This window comes from Chlamydotis macqueenii, chromosome 5 (assembly GCF_036417535.1).
Source record: "Chlamydotis macqueenii isolate bChlMac1 chromosome 5, bChlMac1.mat, whole genome shotgun sequence".
Taxonomy (NCBI): domain Eukaryota; kingdom Metazoa; phylum Chordata; class Aves; order Otidiformes; family Otididae; genus Chlamydotis; species Chlamydotis macqueenii.
Genome location: NC_141560.1, coordinates 20,053,457 through 20,072,075, shown reverse-complemented (window position 1 = coordinate 20,072,075; position 18,619 = coordinate 20,053,457). Strand labels below are relative to the sequence as shown.

General features: G+C 41.5%; 1 protein-coding gene across 1 annotated transcript in view; it reads right to left on the bottom strand.

Moving 5' to 3' along the window:
• Window positions 1-18,619, bottom strand: part of KCNK10 (potassium two pore domain channel subfamily K member 10) — a 70,063-nt gene that overhangs the window by 32,702 nt on the left and 18,742 nt on the right. The window contains exon 3 of the mRNA XM_086749005.1: window positions 7,150-7,478. Coding sequence (XP_086605131.1) covers window positions 7,150-7,478 — 329 coding nt within the window. The remainder of the gene's footprint in view (window positions 1-7,149; window positions 7,479-18,619) is intronic.

Here is an 18,619-nt window from a genome sequence, read left to right as displayed (position 1 = left end):
TCTCAGACTGCCTTCTCATCCAGAACAGATTCATTTTTTCATTAAAGCTTGGCTGATATCATTCATTTATAAATATCCAACTATCCCAATGCTATCTTTTAATACATGGTATTTGGCATTCAGTGATGGAGGACAGAAAGGGAGCAGTAAACAGGGGTGCAGCCCTGCAGTTAGCAGCACTTAAATATGCAACTTCAGGTCATGCGATGAGTAAAGGATGCCTTACTACCACCACCACAAGCCCACCTACACAGAAGTATCCTGCTAGATGAAGAACGACAGAAAACTCAAACAAGACTCTCCCAGCTCACACAGAACATGAAATTTTACAACAGTTTCCCATCTGTGAAACTTCAGATAGGCTTTGCAGCATAACCTGAAGAGCTGCATCCTCAGGCTGTCTTGGAGTAGGGAAAGAACCAATTTCCAGAGTGCTAACTGCTCTGTTGGCAAACCTTCCACATTTGAGGCATTTTAAACTAGTAGTTTCAGGTATTTTTATAGTTGAAGCATCATCAAAAGTAACAGGTCATCAAAGTACCCATAGCTATTTCACATTTATTCTTTTCCTGATCCTTTCTTCTTTCTCAAGAGGAGTTACATGGACAGTGCACAATATTTTTACAGTATTCTTTATTAATTCAAAAAGCATTCTTCTTTGATGAATAATTATTAATCTGCAGTAATTTGTCTTTTGAAATGCCACACGTTCAGGGAAGGCAATAACTTGGAATATCTCAAAGGGCTGAAATTGTCTTTCTTGCTGTTCAAGTAATGGATGTGTTCTAAAGCCAACAGGCAGATAGAAGAGAAGGAAATGACAAAACTACCGAAGTAAATCCAAGTACGCAGTATTATTTTTTTAAAAAAACATATATTTCTGATCATAATTTTCAGCTTGGATCTCTATCATTGTACAGAGGTGTATTTTACTCTTGGCCCCTTTGGTATCAACACACTAGAGTCCCTCTGTAACCAAAAAGACATGATCTGGCAAATCTACATGGAATTGAAGGTAAATACCACAGCAAAAGCCTAGCATATGTGGTGATACCGGGATGACTGAATCCTGTGTTCCCAAAGAGAGTGCAATACAGATTCCACCTCAATCTGGAATTTATCAGTTCCACCTGTTTGTTGCTATTCAGGCAGCCATATGTAAAGGCTATGAGGCATGGGCCCACCTTGGCTGCCTAGTAGCTAACATACAGGACTCAAAGTCCAAAGAAAAGTATAGTGATCACTAACTTGTCTCACCAAGTGTCAAAAGTTCCCCCTCACAACATAAGATCGAAATAGTATCTCTTCTTTATGGATAAAATCAACAATATTGCCCTGCCCTGCCCTGCCCAGCCATAGGCCCTGACGAGCTGAGGCCTGATCTGTGGGTTGATGTCCTGGCCCAGCCTCAGCCTGTCCCCATCCCCCATAGTCCAGGCTGGGGGATGCCCCTGGCTGCCATCCTCCCTGGCTCACAGTGGTGGGGTCCACAGCTGCCTGCTCCCTGTCCCCTGGGGTGCAGGTGGTCCTCACTGTGCCCAGATACTCACATATCTGATCCTCCTTGGTGCATGAGTGAGTACATGCCAGCCTTCACCAATGTGTTAGGTACTTTGATCACTAATTAAGACAATTTTATCAAGAAAAAGTCTAGTTATGCCCACAGGCAACAAAATAGCTGGGAGCTAGTGCAGCTGATGAGGAGACAGGAACCAAACAGACTGTTTCTGGTTTCTCTGTGAAGAAAAGCTTTTATCTGGTTCACTAGCTCATGTTTTTTTAATTTCTCCAGTAAGATCCCAAGCATGAAGCAGACAAATCTTTTCCAGGGACAAGCATAATACCTTCTTGAGTGCTGAGCTACTCAAAGGATGAACCCTCTATGCAACCAAGGATAGAAATTTGATAAGAAAAGAAAAGAAAATTCTTGTCATCTTTTTTCTAGTTCCATTAATTCCTCTCCACAGAACATGCTAATCCAATAATGATTATATTTCTCTACAATTCTTTTCCAAGCAGATTCCTATCAAGCATACAAAAAGTTGTTTCAATTGCCTTTCACGGTCTGATGTTACTCTATTATGATTATTAGGATGCTTCTCATTAGCAAGCAGCTTTTAAAGACTAATTCCTTAATAACTTTTCTCTCTACTCCCTACCTCTCTACTTATTCTCACCACCTTTCATACGGTGATGAAGGGATCCTCATTATAAATTCCCATTTATTCACTTTTCCACAGCAGCATTTTCGAAGGACCAAGGCCAGCAATTTTTGTTCAGGTATAATCAAAAGTAATAAGCTTTGAAAGCCCATCCCTTAAATATTTCTGCCTATCCCATAAGGTCCTTAGGTGACCATCAGCCAGATAGTGATCTACCTACACTTACAGGGCAGACCTATGGCATTCAACAAGGGACATGCACAGAGAACTAAGTCCAAAGGGCTTAGTTCCCTGCCAGCTTCTTAACTAAGTTCTGGAAGCAATGTAACTACAGGACAGCTACACACTTCTGCAGCATCCTACGCTCAATCTGTCTCCTATGTAACGGGAGTATCTCTGGACTGAAGTTACAAACTAGAGTGCCTGCACCAACTTAGACAGGACCCAAGAGATTGGAATTCTTTTTTCATATCCTTTTAGGGGGAATAAGGTAAAATAAAAATTGGGGCAGAAGGGTAGTTTGGACATATAGAAGACAACCAAGACAACCTCCAGAGGCACGGGCAGAAGGCTCAATAATCAGATGTTTACTGTTGTTTTTCTTCACATTTCAAATAATCTTTTCCTGTCTTCAGCAATAGGCAAGTCTTCCCCATAGTTAACTCAAAATACTTCTTTTCTTTTTTTTCTGCTCGATCTAGAGCTTTCTTCTAGCACATGAAAGCCACACAAATTCTCTTAATTTTAGAAGGAAACACCCTGAAAAGATAAGTTGGCTTATGACACTAGTGGACCTGTGAAACAGCTGAAAACTAAAACACCTTTACAGGATGTTCCCTTTTTTCATTACCTTCAGGGCAAAAGTAGTTCAGAACACTAATCGAAAGTGCCTATCCAAAATATGAACTCTTACTAACATAATTAGCCAGTAAAGCCTGACTAGCTTATTTCCAGCTCTGCTTCCTTTTCAGCTTACAGACTAACTCTAATGAGTTGCTGTAGTCATTAGTGGACATTGATAATCTGACTTAGTTCCCAGGTGGGTGATTTTTTTTTATATACTATAATCACTCACACTCCTAAATTAAACCCTGAAGGAAAAAGAAGAAGAAAGCAGCCAGCCAATAACCTAAGTAACTTCGTACAGTAGCAAGCCACTCTATCTTACGTCATTGTACAGGGCTCATTATTAAAGCAGGGCTCATTACAAAAGTTTTACTCATACATGGTGCACAGGCTACACAGCAACAGAATTTTAATACCCTTATCAGGTCAATAGGAATTACTTTGCCAAAATACATTGATGGCCTTACTGCCTGCCTCTTCTAATGAGAGATAACATCTGATGTTTCTGAGAGGCATAACCTCCCCATTATGCACAAAGGCAAGATGACTTCTTTTTTATCCCAGCTACTAATAAGCTTATGCTATGATATATAAGAACAAAAAAAAAAGTTTTGTAATATATTAGCACGTGTAACTACGTTATTTTTCTTTTCAACTGTATGTCCAGTCACTTGAGTCCTGCTGCCTTCTGCTATTTGTTCAAATGCGTACACTATAGCTAAATGTACTTGAAGCACCTGAAGTTTCATTGTCTTTTAGCATATTCTGATTTCACTTCTCTCTAACTCTGAATACTCAAAAGTGTTGAGATAGAGCTGATGATTTTCTCATTTTCTTATTCTGGTATTCACCATGTGCCAAGTTGTAGATCACTTAAGACATTAAATAATGAACTTGCTTCACTGCAACAAATGTCTTCAGAAGCAAAAACAGGCTTTAAAAATGTACAGTTAAGAGCTTCCACTTCAGGTGACTTTCGACATTATAGACTGCACTGTGAAATACTTGCTATTGTTAAGAAAAAAAAATTATGTCTTTGTGTTAGTATTAGGCAGACCTGAACCAAAACCCAAGAGATAAATACAAATTTAAAATACCTTGAATCTTCTAGGGATTTGCACTGCTTTCATCACTAGATTACTTCTGAAATCTATGAATGAACGTCACAGTCTGGACTCAGCAATTCACTTTTGTGTTACTAGCATTAATATTTGCAATGGGTTATTGGAGAACAACTTGGAAAGGATGTCTCATTGTCATAGTTCAGCCCTACTCGGGACCAAGCTACGCAGTCTCTCACTCACTCCCTCGACCCTCCAAGGGAACAGGGGAGAGATAATATAACAAAAAGGCTTGAGATCTGAGACAAGGACAAAATCAACACACTCATCCACACTAAATTTTAACAGCTTCCTCATCTAGTGCAGTACATCTTCCTTATAGATCTTCCAAAGGAGAATCCTTTGAAAGATTGAAACTTGGGCAAAGGGATAAATTTTTCCATCATTAGCCTTGTAAAGACCATGACACTCCTTTCCTCTTCTCTGTTCCTCTGACTGTTCCAGAGCCACCCCCACAGTGAAAGGATACAAGCCAGTTCTACAGTCTCTCTTTTTGTATTTTGTCCATATCCTCCAAAGCACAGAGGTGAATCAACACAGTCATTCTGGAGAGTATGATCTGTGTTCATCTAAAGGCTTTCAGGTAGTCAAATAACACTAATTATAAATAGCTCCCTTAGCAGTAGCGAGGTGCTGACTGCACAGAGAACAGAAGCCAGGACCCGTGGAGGCTGCCACATCAGTCTGAAATCACAGCTGTAAAAGCAGATGCAGCATTCTGTCCAATGCAGAAACGCATTGTGCCAGCCAAGGAGATGTCACTTTTGAGATCATTGACATGAAGGCATGAAAGCGCAATGTTAAGCCCCTGACATTATCTTCAAGCAGTGGTTCACTGTCCTTCTGTGCAAATCAATTACAGAGTTTTCTGTATTAGCATACCCAACTGCATTTCTAGAGCCAGTTTCTCCCCCAGACACACAGAAGAGTCCAAAGAAACTTGTTCTTTATTGACAAATCTGTTTCAATATTTCACATCACTTGGCCTTAAGACATTCACATGCTAAGCTGCCAAATCCATTTAATTTACCTTTGCAAAATGATCTCCAGTTACCCAGTGTAACGCCTGAGGAGATACTACAATCCCAGGAGACGCTAAGATTTGTTCGGAATATCTACCCTCTAATGACATAGTATGCCTGTTTTTTATTTTAGTGTCACCACTTTTGAAGTGAAAGAAGGAAAAATATTGTGTAAAATAAATAATTAAAACTGGTGAATAGCTTAGGCTAGAGAATAGAATCTATTTAGAAATCTTGGTACTGCAGTCAGTATGCAGGAGTCTGCCATCCTGTTGAGGTGCTTTGCTTGTGGCATCTATTATGTGCTTTGCTTTCTGCTAGAAAATAAAGCACTTTGCATATCTTTTAATAGTGACATTCCCATCAAGGGAATACAAACCTCTTGCTTTTAGTATTTTTTTAAGAATCCTTTAATCAGCCAGCACACATTATACCTAAGCAGTAGAGAGAAATACAGATCTCTGCAACACTGCCATGAGAAACACATCTGAACCAATATCCCTGAACAGAATTCACCCTGCCAACCAAACATGTTCACCTGTCTTTTGCAGACAGATGAAGGATGCGATCCAAGCCAGCCCTGATCCAAAAGCTGTATAGTCACACATCAGCACAATACCGCTTCCCGCTGAAGCAGGTTTGGCTTCTTAGATACAGTACCAGGCTGCCCAAAGGTACAGGTACACAGCTTCTGACTCAGAACTGACCTGTCTTCTGTGAACACAGAGCACAAGCAGGGACAGACCACATCTATCTGCAATGAAACAGAAAGAATTTGTTTTGCTTAGCAGAGGCAGAAGAGCATTGCTGTCTACGTGTGTGGGCAAGGGCGAGGAATCAATTAAGCAATGGGACATTGTCTGTGGAACACCAACTACAAGGAAACTGAACAAGTTTAGGCTGAAAAGTAGGAGAATGCTTTTTCCATCACAGCAATGAGATACCGGAACAGCTTCTTAAAAGAAATACTAAGCTTATAAATTTGATTCACTTACAGAGAGGCTTTTATAACACAGCTGGGTGGATGGATACAAGAAGCCAGTGGATACCTCTGTGTTCTTTCAAACAGCCTGAAATCACAACGGAGCTCTGGTGTGACACCCCAGAGGGAAACACATTGTGCTCCTGGAAGACTCAGACACAAATTCAGCTCTGAAACATGAGTCTGAAGTTCAACTTTGGAATATATTCCTTAGATATCTCACATTTCTTATCTAATCTCTATTTTCTCCAGACTAACTGATAGATTTCTACATGGAATCCTAGAAGATACTCTACTGAAGTCCTGTAAGATCCACAAGACTTTCCTTGCCTAGAGTTTTAATCAACGAAAGATAACTCTATCCTCGATAGACCTTTCTTGCATGTTATTCCATTTTCCACTTATCCCTATATAGCTGATATTCATTTCCTTCAAAATTGATTCTAAAGCTTTGCATAACAGACCAGACTAAAAATTCTGTAGTTCTTAAATGCCAATTATTTTCTGTTTTTAATTGTATATTCCATAATCATTCATTTCCCTAAAATTCGCAATAGTAAATCTGTAAATTAATATACCAGTAAGTTCAGAATTCTTGGCTAAATATTTATTTCAGAACTCTCACCTATCATTTTCTGTTTGCTCTCTTGGTTGCTGTGTTTAATTTTGGAAGAAGAAATAAGAACTTAACATAATTTCAAAATTTACATAAATCATGGGCAAACATCTTGCAAATCTGTCACCTCTCACAAAAATTTCTTCCACATAGTAAGTTCTGATTTTCTTTGCATATATTTTTCATTATTCTATTGAATAAATGTAACCTCTATTTAGAATATTTTAGGAACATATTTTCTGTTTCCTGGACTTTAAGACGACTGGGAAAGAGCCTGCTTTTCACACTGCCCACTGCAATGGCTCTGTGAACAATTTTGTTCCCCACTGACTCATCTGATCAACGAACCATCTTGTTTATCCTAACTTTCAAGAAGTACCGTCTTCTCCACGTGGCCTACCTGAATCAGTGTCTCCAATTCTAGCTGAGTTACACAAACATGCTCCCGAAGGAAGTCAGCCTTCTCTAATGCGATTGTGTTCTTCTGCCTGCTTTCAAAGGGCTGCTCCAGGGCACGAAAGACGAGTCCTCCCGTCACGAGGTAAACTACCACCACAACAAAGATGGCCACCACCGTTTTCCACTTCATGACTGTCTGCAGGCCTTGAGAAGGGGTTTCCATGGTAGCAACAACAGTGGCTCGGGAGGAAATGGAGAGTCGTGGAGCTGGGAAATGCCCGTTAGTTTTGGGCTTGGGTTCACAAGCTGGCACTGGTGAGGGAACAGCCACTGAAACACAAAGTAAAAAAATCATATTCAAAAGCAAATCCTTAAGGGCATCATCTTGATCTTCATATACGACTTTCTAAATACCATTTTCAAGACTCCCGCATAAACCATGTTATTCACATAGATGTGATTCTTCGCATCTGGAAGGCTCTACGTGTGTTTTGTCCATCCATACACAAGCTAGCTCAAGGATTTGCTTCATCCATTACCTCTAGAAGTGGACAGGCCAGTTACATATGCAAAAAATTCAGCAGGATGCAGAAAAACATGTATGCAATAAGAAAATGAAAATTTTGACTAGTTAGGATATAAATTACACAAGGTGGTGTCTGCTGAGGGACCCTGGCAGTGATTTAAGTCCTTAAATCATAATACTAATAATATTAATAGTGCTAGCAAATTGAACTGTTAGTGATCACTACCTGGCCTAATATTGACAGAAACAGAAAATACTTTGCAAACCACGACGCAGTTTGGCTTGCCAACATAAGCAAGCCCATATTATTTACATGGATTCACAAAACCATCACTCCTGAAAATGTTCTTAAAGCCTGGAAGCTTCACAAATTTTAGCATAAATTGTTCTTCTGCCAAAGCATACTAGACATCTGAGGTCAAAGTCAGTCACATGCCAAGCACAACGATGGACCTCCCAGCTTGGGCCTGAGACACTGTATAGCCCACATGACCTTAGCAGTACATCAGAGCTAGTAAGCCCTGACTTCCAGCCAGACTTATTAGCCCGACCACTGCGTCAAGCCACCAAGGCATCCAAATCAAAACTGGCTCACCTCCAAATAATTCAGGTGTCTCAACATCACACTTCCTCATGTCTGTTGCCAGTGTTAGCAATGGCAGGACGAGACCTGATTCCTCAGCATCCACTGGACTAATGGTACCACATGCAGGCTTTAAAGATGCTGGATTAATATTAAACCAAATCCCTGCTTAATCTTACCACAATGTAGCTGTCAGTGGCCTGTAATTTCTTTGAAATCAGATTGATTTATTTCAGATCAGACCTAAATCAGATTACCATTAAAGTACAGTCACTTTAGCTGCATTCTCCAAACTTATTCCCAAAGTGTCTTTACTGTTTTGCTCACAAATTAAAGCAGAAGGGTTTACAAGATCTGATCAGAGTGGCACCATAAACTGATTCTATACAATTTGAACATACAATGTGATTACACCTTCAGTCTGAAGTGGGCTACAACACTTTCCTAATAGAAATCATTTTATGATACTGAATAATTTAAGAACTCAGATGTTTACTACAGTCACGTTTTCCTGGAAGCAATACATCTCTGAAGCATTGCATTGAGGATAGAGCTTCCAGTTTGCTTGCTAACCAATAAACTACAGAAATCTACAGTTGCTTTATACTTACAGTTAATATTTCTTTTCATATGTAACTTGGAGGCTCCAGTACTAAATAGATTAGAAAGGATCCAAGATCAGAGGAAAAGCCTCTGTGATTAACCCCCTTTGTGTGTATTTGTTTTGCAACACCCTGTGGCACAGCTGCTCAGTTTGACCATCAAAAGGTCATTATGGTTCCCAAACTTATCAGCGAGGATGGAGTGGCATCAAACTTAAAAGTATACTTTCTCTTACTTCCACATATATTTCATGTAAGTTCTAAGAACTTGAAGTGACAACAGGGAGAAGAGTGGTAGTATTAGAAAGATGTCACATTTTTTGTGAAAGAGATTAATTATTTCATTCTCTAAATCTCCTGAAAGGAAGGAATTATTGTAATAGATACAGTGAGTTTCATCAGGAAATATCAGAAAAGTATTCAGAAAAAATGTAAACTAGAGAGGTTGTGCGAAGCAGTTATAACCTCCATTCCCCTATAGGCAAGGATCTTGAATCCAAGTCACAAAGTCTCCTTACTGAACTAAATAAAATTGAGTATTCCCAGAAGTGCCTCAGCTGATGTGAATCAGTGTAATATAACTTCCATGGATTCCATGGAATTCAATCAATTTACACTAGTTAGTGCCCATAAGTACCGTGTATACTGTGAATCAACACAACACAAAATCTGCAAGCTTGAGGGCTGATTTTGCACACTAGAGATTACTCAGAAAAATAGTCACAGGATCTGAGGCTCACATGGTAAGAGGAGAGCAGAATTCATACGGCAGAAACAGCATGCTACAGCTTTTGAAACAGCTACCCACCTTAACATGTGTCATAGTTTAGCCCTCCCTGGGACCAAGCTACGCAGTCTCTCACTCATGTCCCCCACCCTCCAAGGGAATAGGGAGAGATAGTATAAGAAAAAAGCTTGAGGTCTGAGATAAGGACAGGGAGAGATAATTGAAGTTACAAGAAAAACGGACTCAACTTGGGGAAAACTATTTATTTATTTATTATTAATAAAACCAAAGCATGATAATGAAAAAGAGAACTAAACAACTTCCCCTCACCCCCTCTTCCCAGGCTTAACTTTACGTCCCGTGCCCAGAGCGTCACAGGGGGGAAGAAGGAATGGGGGTTATGGTCAGTTCATCACACGTCGCTTTACGCTGCTGCTTCCTCATCGGGGGAAGAACTCCTCACATTCCTCCCCTGCTCCAGTGTGGGGTCCCTCCCACGGGCTACAGTCCTTCATTAACTGCTCCGGCATGGGTTTCTTTCCACAGGGTGTAGTCTCTCCAGAATGGCTGCCCCAGTGGGCCCTCCATGGACCACAGTCTCCTTCAGGCATCCGCCTGCCCTGACGTGGGGTCCTCCACAGGCTGCAGGTGGATCTCTGCTCCTCCGTGGATCTCCATGGGCTGCAGGGGGACAGCCTGCTCCACCATGGGCTGCACCACGGGCTGCAGGGGCATCTCTGCCAGGAGCAGCATTACTCCCCGCTTTCTTCTTCACAGACCTTGGCGTCTGCAGCCATTTTTCTCACAATAAATTCTTCACAATGGGCAGGCAGATGCCTCTCAGGTTCTCTTCACATCTCATCTCCACTTCTTGCAGCCAGGCCGGGCAGAGTTGGGCCCAGCCGGCCGCCCGGCGGGAGGCCAGAGGGTGAGGGCCACAAGGCTCGCGCCTCCCCCTCTCTGCCCCCATTGCTGCTTCTTCACTTCTTCTTCTATTTTTTTTATTTTATTTTTCCCCTTCTTAAATATGTTATCACAGAGGCGTTATCACTGAACATTCTGTCATCAATGGGCTCAGCCCTTGCCAGCAGCGGGTCTGCCCTAGGCCCGGCTGAGTCCACTGGACAAAGGGGAAACTTCTGCCACAAGAGAAAACCAACACAGCATGATTGGCATAGTCCAGTGTAGGTGGGTGAGACTTCCAGTGGAGACAGATCCCTGACTTTGATATCCCACAAATGGTAAGTCAAGAGGAAGGAATTCAAGAGCTGGTAGAGTTAAAACAACTTTTGTGAATTTTCTTTTCCTCTCTGCTAGTATAAATGTTGTTTCTTATTCAAATCACGTTTCTGGCAAAGTGTTAATAACAACTTTACAGTGAAATCATGGCCTGTTCAATTCTGTCTTCAAAGGAAAATGTGTTGTACTGATTTAAGAAACAAGATGGGAAGTTCAGGGTATGGAACATAAAATGTTCTTATAAATATTGTGTCACTTAAACAGCTCAACAGATCACTGTGCTTGGCTTGCTTATCTCTAAAATAAAAGATAACTCCTTTCCTAAGAACTGTGTTGAAGTCTTTCATTTTCTCCTGTTAGTAGTAGTTACTCTAAGTGTATGTAGAAATGTTGATCCTAGAGTATTTTATATTATATAAAGTAATACACAAGAAGACTCTACTAAAGCAGCTAATTGAGCAACTGATGTATAACAGAGAGAGTCTTCTTACATAACTGATGCAGAAGGCACAACTGCAGTCAGTACCCCGGAGATGTTCCAGGGTTGATTTTAAGCAGCAGTTAGGTATTGGAAAACCAGTGTAGATACTCTTGTCTAGCAGCTATCTCACTCTTTGAGAGAAGAGCGTGGGCTTAGGGACTTGAGCACATGGTAAGAAGTCAGAAGTCTCAGTTTCTAATTGGAACTCTGCCTCCATGAGCCTGTGCTCTCAGAAGAGTGCTACCATTTGCCTTTAAACCATGGTTTCACCAACTACAAAAAGATACAATAGTGCTTACTCCTCTAACATGAGTGTCCTGTAAGAATCCATGTCTGTACTGTTTTTGAACAAACATACAAACATAAAAGCTATATAAACTTCCAAAGTTAAACAAGTAGTTTTTCTGAAATCAAAGGATGGACTACAGTGGTGATTCAAAAATGTACAGAGGTACACTAACAGTTTAAGAAAATGAAGGACTACATAAATTCTTGAATTTGTAGAGATAGTTCAGACTAGAGTTTAGGACAAATGTAGAGCAAAAGAGAAGAGGATATGTTTACACTAAATGCTGAACAATCTCTGCTTTATTTATCCATGTTTTTGCAAAACAAGCTGCTGTCAGAACAGGTTTTTCCCACAACAGAGTTTCATTCATGTGTGTTTGTTAAATCACATTGAAGAAGACCTAAATCTGCCTCACTGAAAGCAATGATGAATCTCCATTCACATGCATGAACTAAATTAGTAGACCGGTACCCTCAAAGGAACAGGTACCCTCAAAGGAACACATCAGTGTTTCGACACAGGCCTTACCCCAGTAAGAGGATACTAGTGAGGAAAGAAAGGTGAGTTTCTGTTTGTTCACATAAGCTTCAAAACAAAGCAACTGAAGATACTGATGTTACAAGTCAAATAAAATGTTAGGATCTTTACAGTTGCTCACGTCCAAGAGTACCGCACTACCTGCACTTGATGCACTGACGAACAGTACAGCCAGGTCTTTCATTGATATGTGAGGACCTTAAGTACCTGTGACCTCTGCTAATATTGATGACAACTAAGGAATCAAAACTCTCATTCACGAACTGTCAAGAAGACCAGGGCAAAGCTTAACTCAGCCTAAGCAGATGGCAGTTGGACTAGATGACCATTGTAGGTTCCTTCCAACTGAAATATTCCATTCTAAAGTAAAACGCTGTAATGTAAAACATTGGAGCTGTTGAAATGATGCACCAGAAGACACTGCTTCAGGTTAAAAATTGTCCTTCATTATTGTAGGCATGCTTTGCTTTAGGAGACTGACATTTCTAAGAACAGGTATTGTGGTTTTGTTTAGTGAGGGGGGGCCTAGGGTGGCAGCTTCTGTAGGAAACTGCTAGAAGTTGCTCCCCTTTGTTCAGTGGACTCGGCCAGGCCTATGGCGGACCCACTGCTGGCCAAGGCTCAGCCAAATAGTAGCAGAATGATCCGTGATAACGCCTCTGTGATAACGTATTTAAGAAGGGGAAAACAGAAAAAAAAAAAAAGATAAGAGAAGATGTGAAGAAGCTGAGCAGGGGCAGAGGCGCAGAGGGGGAGGTGCGGGCCTTGTGGGCCTTCCGGGCCTTGCAGGCCTCACCCTCTGGCCTCTTGCCAGGCGGCCGACTGGGCCCAACTCGGCCCGGCCTCGGTGCAAGAAGTGGAGAGGAGATGGATGATGTGAAGAGATTCTGAGAGGCATCTGCCAGCCTGTTGTGAAGAATTTTTCTTGTGAGAGGAACAGCTGCAGATGCCAAGGTCAGTTCAGAAGGAGGGGGAGGAGTATTGCGGCTCCTGGCCAAGATTCCCCTGCAGCCTGTGGTGACGACCATGGTGGACCAGGTTGTCCCCCTGCAGCCCATGGAGGTCCACGGAGGAGCAGAGATCCACCTGGAGCCCTTGAAGGACCCCACACCAGGGGAGGTGGATGCCTGAAGGTGGCTGTGGCCTTTGGAGCGCCCGCTGGGGCAGCCGTTCTGGAGAGACTACACCCCGTGGAAGAAATGACCCACACCGGAGCAGTTTCACGAAGGACTGTGGCGTATGGGTGGGACCCCACAATGGAGCAGGGGAGGAATGTGAGTTCTTCCCCCGACCATGAAGCAGCAGTGTAAAACAACACGTGATGAACTGACCGCAACTCCCATTCCCTCTTCCCCCCTGTGCCGCTAGGGGAGGGGGGAAGGCAGTAGAGATAAAGTTAAGCTTGGGAAGAGGGAGGGGTGGGGGAGGTTATCTTGTTCTCTGTCTCATTTTCCTGCTGTTTGTAGTAATAAATGAATGGTTTTCCCCAAGTCGAGTCTGTTTTGCCCATAACGGTGACTTTAAGGATTTTCTCCCTGTCCTTATCTCAAACCTCGAGCCGTTCTTCTTATATTATCTCTCCCTATTCCCTCGGAGGGTGGGGGGAGTGAGAGAGAGACTGTGTAGTCTGGTCCCGATCAGGGCTGAACTACGACAACAGGTCAGACTAATTTCTGCCAGAAATATTTAGGTGTAGTTTGCCCTGTTTTACAGCAGCAGGGTGAGCTAGATAACCTGTTGTAAGTCTCTGAAAATAGTTCTAATTTAAAGGGAAAATCTCCAGACAGAGAGGTTAAAAGTACAGCCACCTCAGAAGGACATCTTCAAATAAGAGCCAAAATGCTGAGAGGATGTTCAACTGGCGTTTGACTAGAAGACGTTAAGCACGGCTTTGGCACACTGACCTATATCCTGGCAACTGTTTTACCCAATATGCCAAGAACATATGAGATACCAGAAAAACCCGTGTTTAGAGGAGAGTTTCACAACTGATTTAAACCAAATACAATTTTGTAAAAATTTACATAACCTCCTCTGTAGTATTGCTATCACAATTTTTACCTGTGAAAAAAAATGTAAGTTACGTTTAATGGAGTGTCTTATTTAGTACTTTATTTTCTTCCATGTTCCTGTGTTACCTGAGCATGCAGGAATGTATGTACCTTTTAATGAGAGTATAACAGAGTATTCTTGATGCATCTGATGCAAGTGTTGCTTTCATAGGATTCAGCACAGAATTACATTGAGGCCATATATACTTATGCGTTCTTAAACCCAGCAGCTGGCTTTAGGTTTAATAAATGAGTTGATCAAAAATGAAACTGGAAATTTCGTCTCCCATTTTAGTGAGTCCATCCAAGGAAGACAACAAAGCACTTTCAGCTCAAGTAAAAAGGTTCTTTGATGTGCCTTTGAAGGTTAGTACCAGTATGTTTTCCCAAAATATGGAACTTTTTTGAAGAAAGGACATTATGCTTTCTTCAAACAAGAAGTACTCAAAATGTCTCATGGAGTCTTCCTTATCTTTGTCTTAGAACTACAAGTTTAGTTTGAATTGTAAAGTAATCTTATCATGCAGTCCAGTTTCACTGAGAAAATCCATGAGCAAATCATCCTCCCTACAGCTTTCACAAGATCCTACATTGGGTTATTAGCACTTGTACATCCTTCCTGTAGCACTACTTAATAAGCCAGCATTCCCTCCTGAAGTAATTTAGAAATATGATATTTTGTCAAGTGTATGAAGTTGCAGAACAGAGATCTGGAGCACCAAGGCTCAGAAATGTCTGCGAGGTGCTAACCAAGTCCACTACAGCTTCCCTGAACTGGCCACTAAAAGTACATGAGTCTGCCTTCTCTAAAATGGATCGTAAAGGACTGGAGGATGAAGGGACTCCACTGGCCATCGTTGTTTTAGCATCCTAGCAGGATCCTCATTTATTTTGTATTCACTGGACAGAATACTCTAGTTGTTTGGGTCCCCCACACCCCTTTTCTGAAATGGCCACACAGTGAAGTTAACATCAAAAGGCTTCCTGATTGAACAGTGTGGAAAAGCAGGAAAATGAGCAGCCCGTCAGTGGATAACATATGATCTTGCACTCCAAGGCTCTGGCTCATCTCCAAACAGAAGTTCCTGGGGATACGCTTATCTAGCATTTGCTTCCAATCTCACAACCTTCCCACAGACTCCCCGAAATTATTTCAGCTACTGGCTGCTTGGGTTAAGATAGCAGGGCTGTGTCTGGAAGTCAGAGCAAGACTAAGAGGCATGTTAGAGGAAAAGCTGAGGCAATCGGTGTATTAAGCTATCAGCTATATCAACTTCTTATGAATATGTCACAAACAGAAAATGCATGTGGGTTTATGGATGAAGGGAATCTGTATGCCCAATGGGAAGTGAGTGGTTGCTATATGCATGAAGGAAGTAATGAAACGTGGAAGTTTCTGTCCATGTGTAACCAAAAAATCATTAAGCCGTTAAAATTTTGCATTATGAAGACATGGCTAATCATTTCCACCACCTGCTTTGCCTGCTATTCCAGCCCCCTCCCCACCCCCATTCTTCATCTCTGTCTGTTGTGGTTTTTAACAGGTTTTCTGAAGTGGAGAGCATCCATTTAACCAACACAATGAATGCTGGATTTTTACACACTGGACACTCAGAAATTTGACTCTGGTTTAGAAAGTATGGCTTTTAGAGCAAAAATCCCAGTAGACAATGATTGCGTCTGCCTTTGTGTTTGTGCAGCATCTTTGCATGATGTGGGCTAATTAACAGGTGACATTTCAGCTGTGATCAAGAAATGGGAGACAAAATCCTGCCTGCAGGCTATGATTACATATGGGGCAGAACACCAGTATCCCTGTGGCTGTTGTTCTGGATTGAGGCATAATAATAAGCACTGCTGTCTGGGGACCACGGGATCCATACAGCCATGGATCAAGAAAACTGTTCTCAGCACTGACAAATTTTACACCCATTTGGCCCTGGTCCCTCTGCATATCCCCAAGGTGTTCAACCACATGACTTCAGTGGTGAAAGTCATCACGAGCCCGCCACACAAGGGGAATTTCACCCTACTGTTTGTACAGCATTTTGCTGCAAACTGTCATTGAAGTGAGAAGCATTACTATTACATTTACTGTTCATGAAAGCAAAGCTTGATGTATTGCTTGTTTGGAAAATGCACAGAGTGCCTCCGAGCGTACAGCTTTTCACTGCAGCAGTACCCCACTGGTTAAATCTAACACTGTTTTCCCTGAAGTGGATTCTCTAATGCAATATTAGCGCTGCTGACTTCAGCAACATCTCAGCAGTCTGCTGCAAATGCAGTCATTGGTGGCAAGGCATTCAATGAAGTACGGAAAGAGAGACAGGTAAAAGCAGAAAGGGCAACATATATTAAACCAAACAGATTGAATGTGCTGTTACAAGAAAGTAGCAATGATTGCTACCAATTCATAGAATCATAGAATGGTTTGGGTTGGAAGGGACCTTCAAAGGTCATCTAGTCCAACCCCCCTGCAAGAAGCAGGGACATCTTTGACTAGATCAGGTTGCTCAGAGCCTCATCCAACCTGGCCTTGAATGTTTCCAGGGATGGGGAATCCACCAACATCCAACCAATCGCTCCTTTACCAGAGTGGGGCAGGGAGAAGAGAGGAATATGTTAGTTTACAAACTGCATAAGGAATAAAGTCACTGTTTGCTTCCTATTATAGGATAATGCTAATGAAATAGAGTAAAAGTTCATATATTGAGTTCTCTCTGTTGGTGGGGAGAGAAATGTCAGTAATACGTACCAGAGGGAATTATGTCTAACCATTGCTTTGCCATCCCTGGCAGCAGCTTTAGGGAAAATGTCATAGAAAAAGGTTTCTGCAATTTTTGTATAATTTGTTGTATATTCCCAGCTAGTGCTCGAAATTATGATTCTTGGTAAGCTTCCAAAAAATCTACATAATTCTGCTCCATCAGTTATAATTGAAACCTACTAATTAATAGCTCTTGGAATACCCAAACTGCTTAATTGATTTGGAACACGGTTGTTACGAGAAAACAAAAAAAAAAAAATCCACCACTGTTCTATAATGGCTTTCTTTCTTCTTCATTAGAAAATTATAGTTTAGGCAAAATAAAAATCTTAAACAGTCTAAATTGGAAGATGGTAGAAATTAAGAAAGCATTGTGGTCTAAGTTAAGGTCTCTCTTTCTGCAGAAAGAGCTTCCCAACTATGAGGAGTCTTCACAGAGTGGTGATGCTGGTGCACTGGAGATCAGAAGAACTAAGGGGAACTTAAGCCTCTGCTGTGTTTCTGGAGGGCTTCTTTAGTGGAAGACAAGAAACTTAGTTACGCAGCAAGTCATCAGAATGAATCTTGCCTTCCACTGAAGAACACTGTTGCTGTCATTTGATAGCAGTTTCTTCCAAAGGACAAATCTTGTGGGAATTTTCTCCAGTTTCTACTGTCCATACTATCAGAGTATCGCTGCTTCCATTTAGTTGTGCAGCAAGTGCCTGATTGCACCCAAGTACCTGGCTATCTGGTCTCCATGACAGCTATAGGTCTCCAGAAGCTATAGAAGTCCTCAAAGACTGAAGCCTATAGGGAGGACCTACGCTGGAGCAAGGGAAAAGTGTGAGGAGGAAGGTGCAGCCTAGAGGAACTGTTATGAACTTACCACAACCCCCCCATTTCCCATTCCCCCTATACCATGTGGGTGGGGGGGAGGAAGAGGAGTCAGGAATGAAGGAGTGAAGTTAGGCCTAGGAAAAAAAATAAAGACAGGGAAAGGTATTTTAACCTTTGTCTTTGTTTCTCACTATCCAAATCTATTTTAATTGGCAGTAAATTAAATTACTTTTTTCCAAGTCGAGTCTGGCTGGCCTATGATGGTAATTACTAAATGATCTCCCTGCCTTTATCTTGACCCACAAACTTTTCTATCTTATTTTCTCCCCATCTCCTGTTGAGGAGGAGGAGTAAGAGAGTGGCTGGGTGGGCAACTCCACACACAATTCACACAGGGGTGATAAAGATGAGAACACAACTCAGACTGTATTATTCAGCACTACGTTTCCTCACCAGTTATGGAGTATGCATGGATTTTGGCAAACAGGTCATCAGTTCATTACAATCATGCCCTAAGAATGTCATGAGTTAGATACAGAGAGCAAGCAGCCTCCCAACAAGAATGTATTTTTGTCACTCTCTACTGGAGCTGGGTCCATATGGAACAAAAACATTCATCTGTCTTGGTGAGTGGATTTGATTTTTATCATCTTTCATTTTCATTTTTCCTTCCCAAAAAAAGAATTTTATTTCACTATTTTCTGTACACATTTAAGAAAATGAATGTTGGCAGCATACACTTTCACATAAAGCTAAATGTCAAATTCATCAAATATTTCATGCTGGCAGGAAGTGCATACACTCTTAACCAATGAAGGAAAAGCAGGAATACAATGTGCTATGTCTGTTT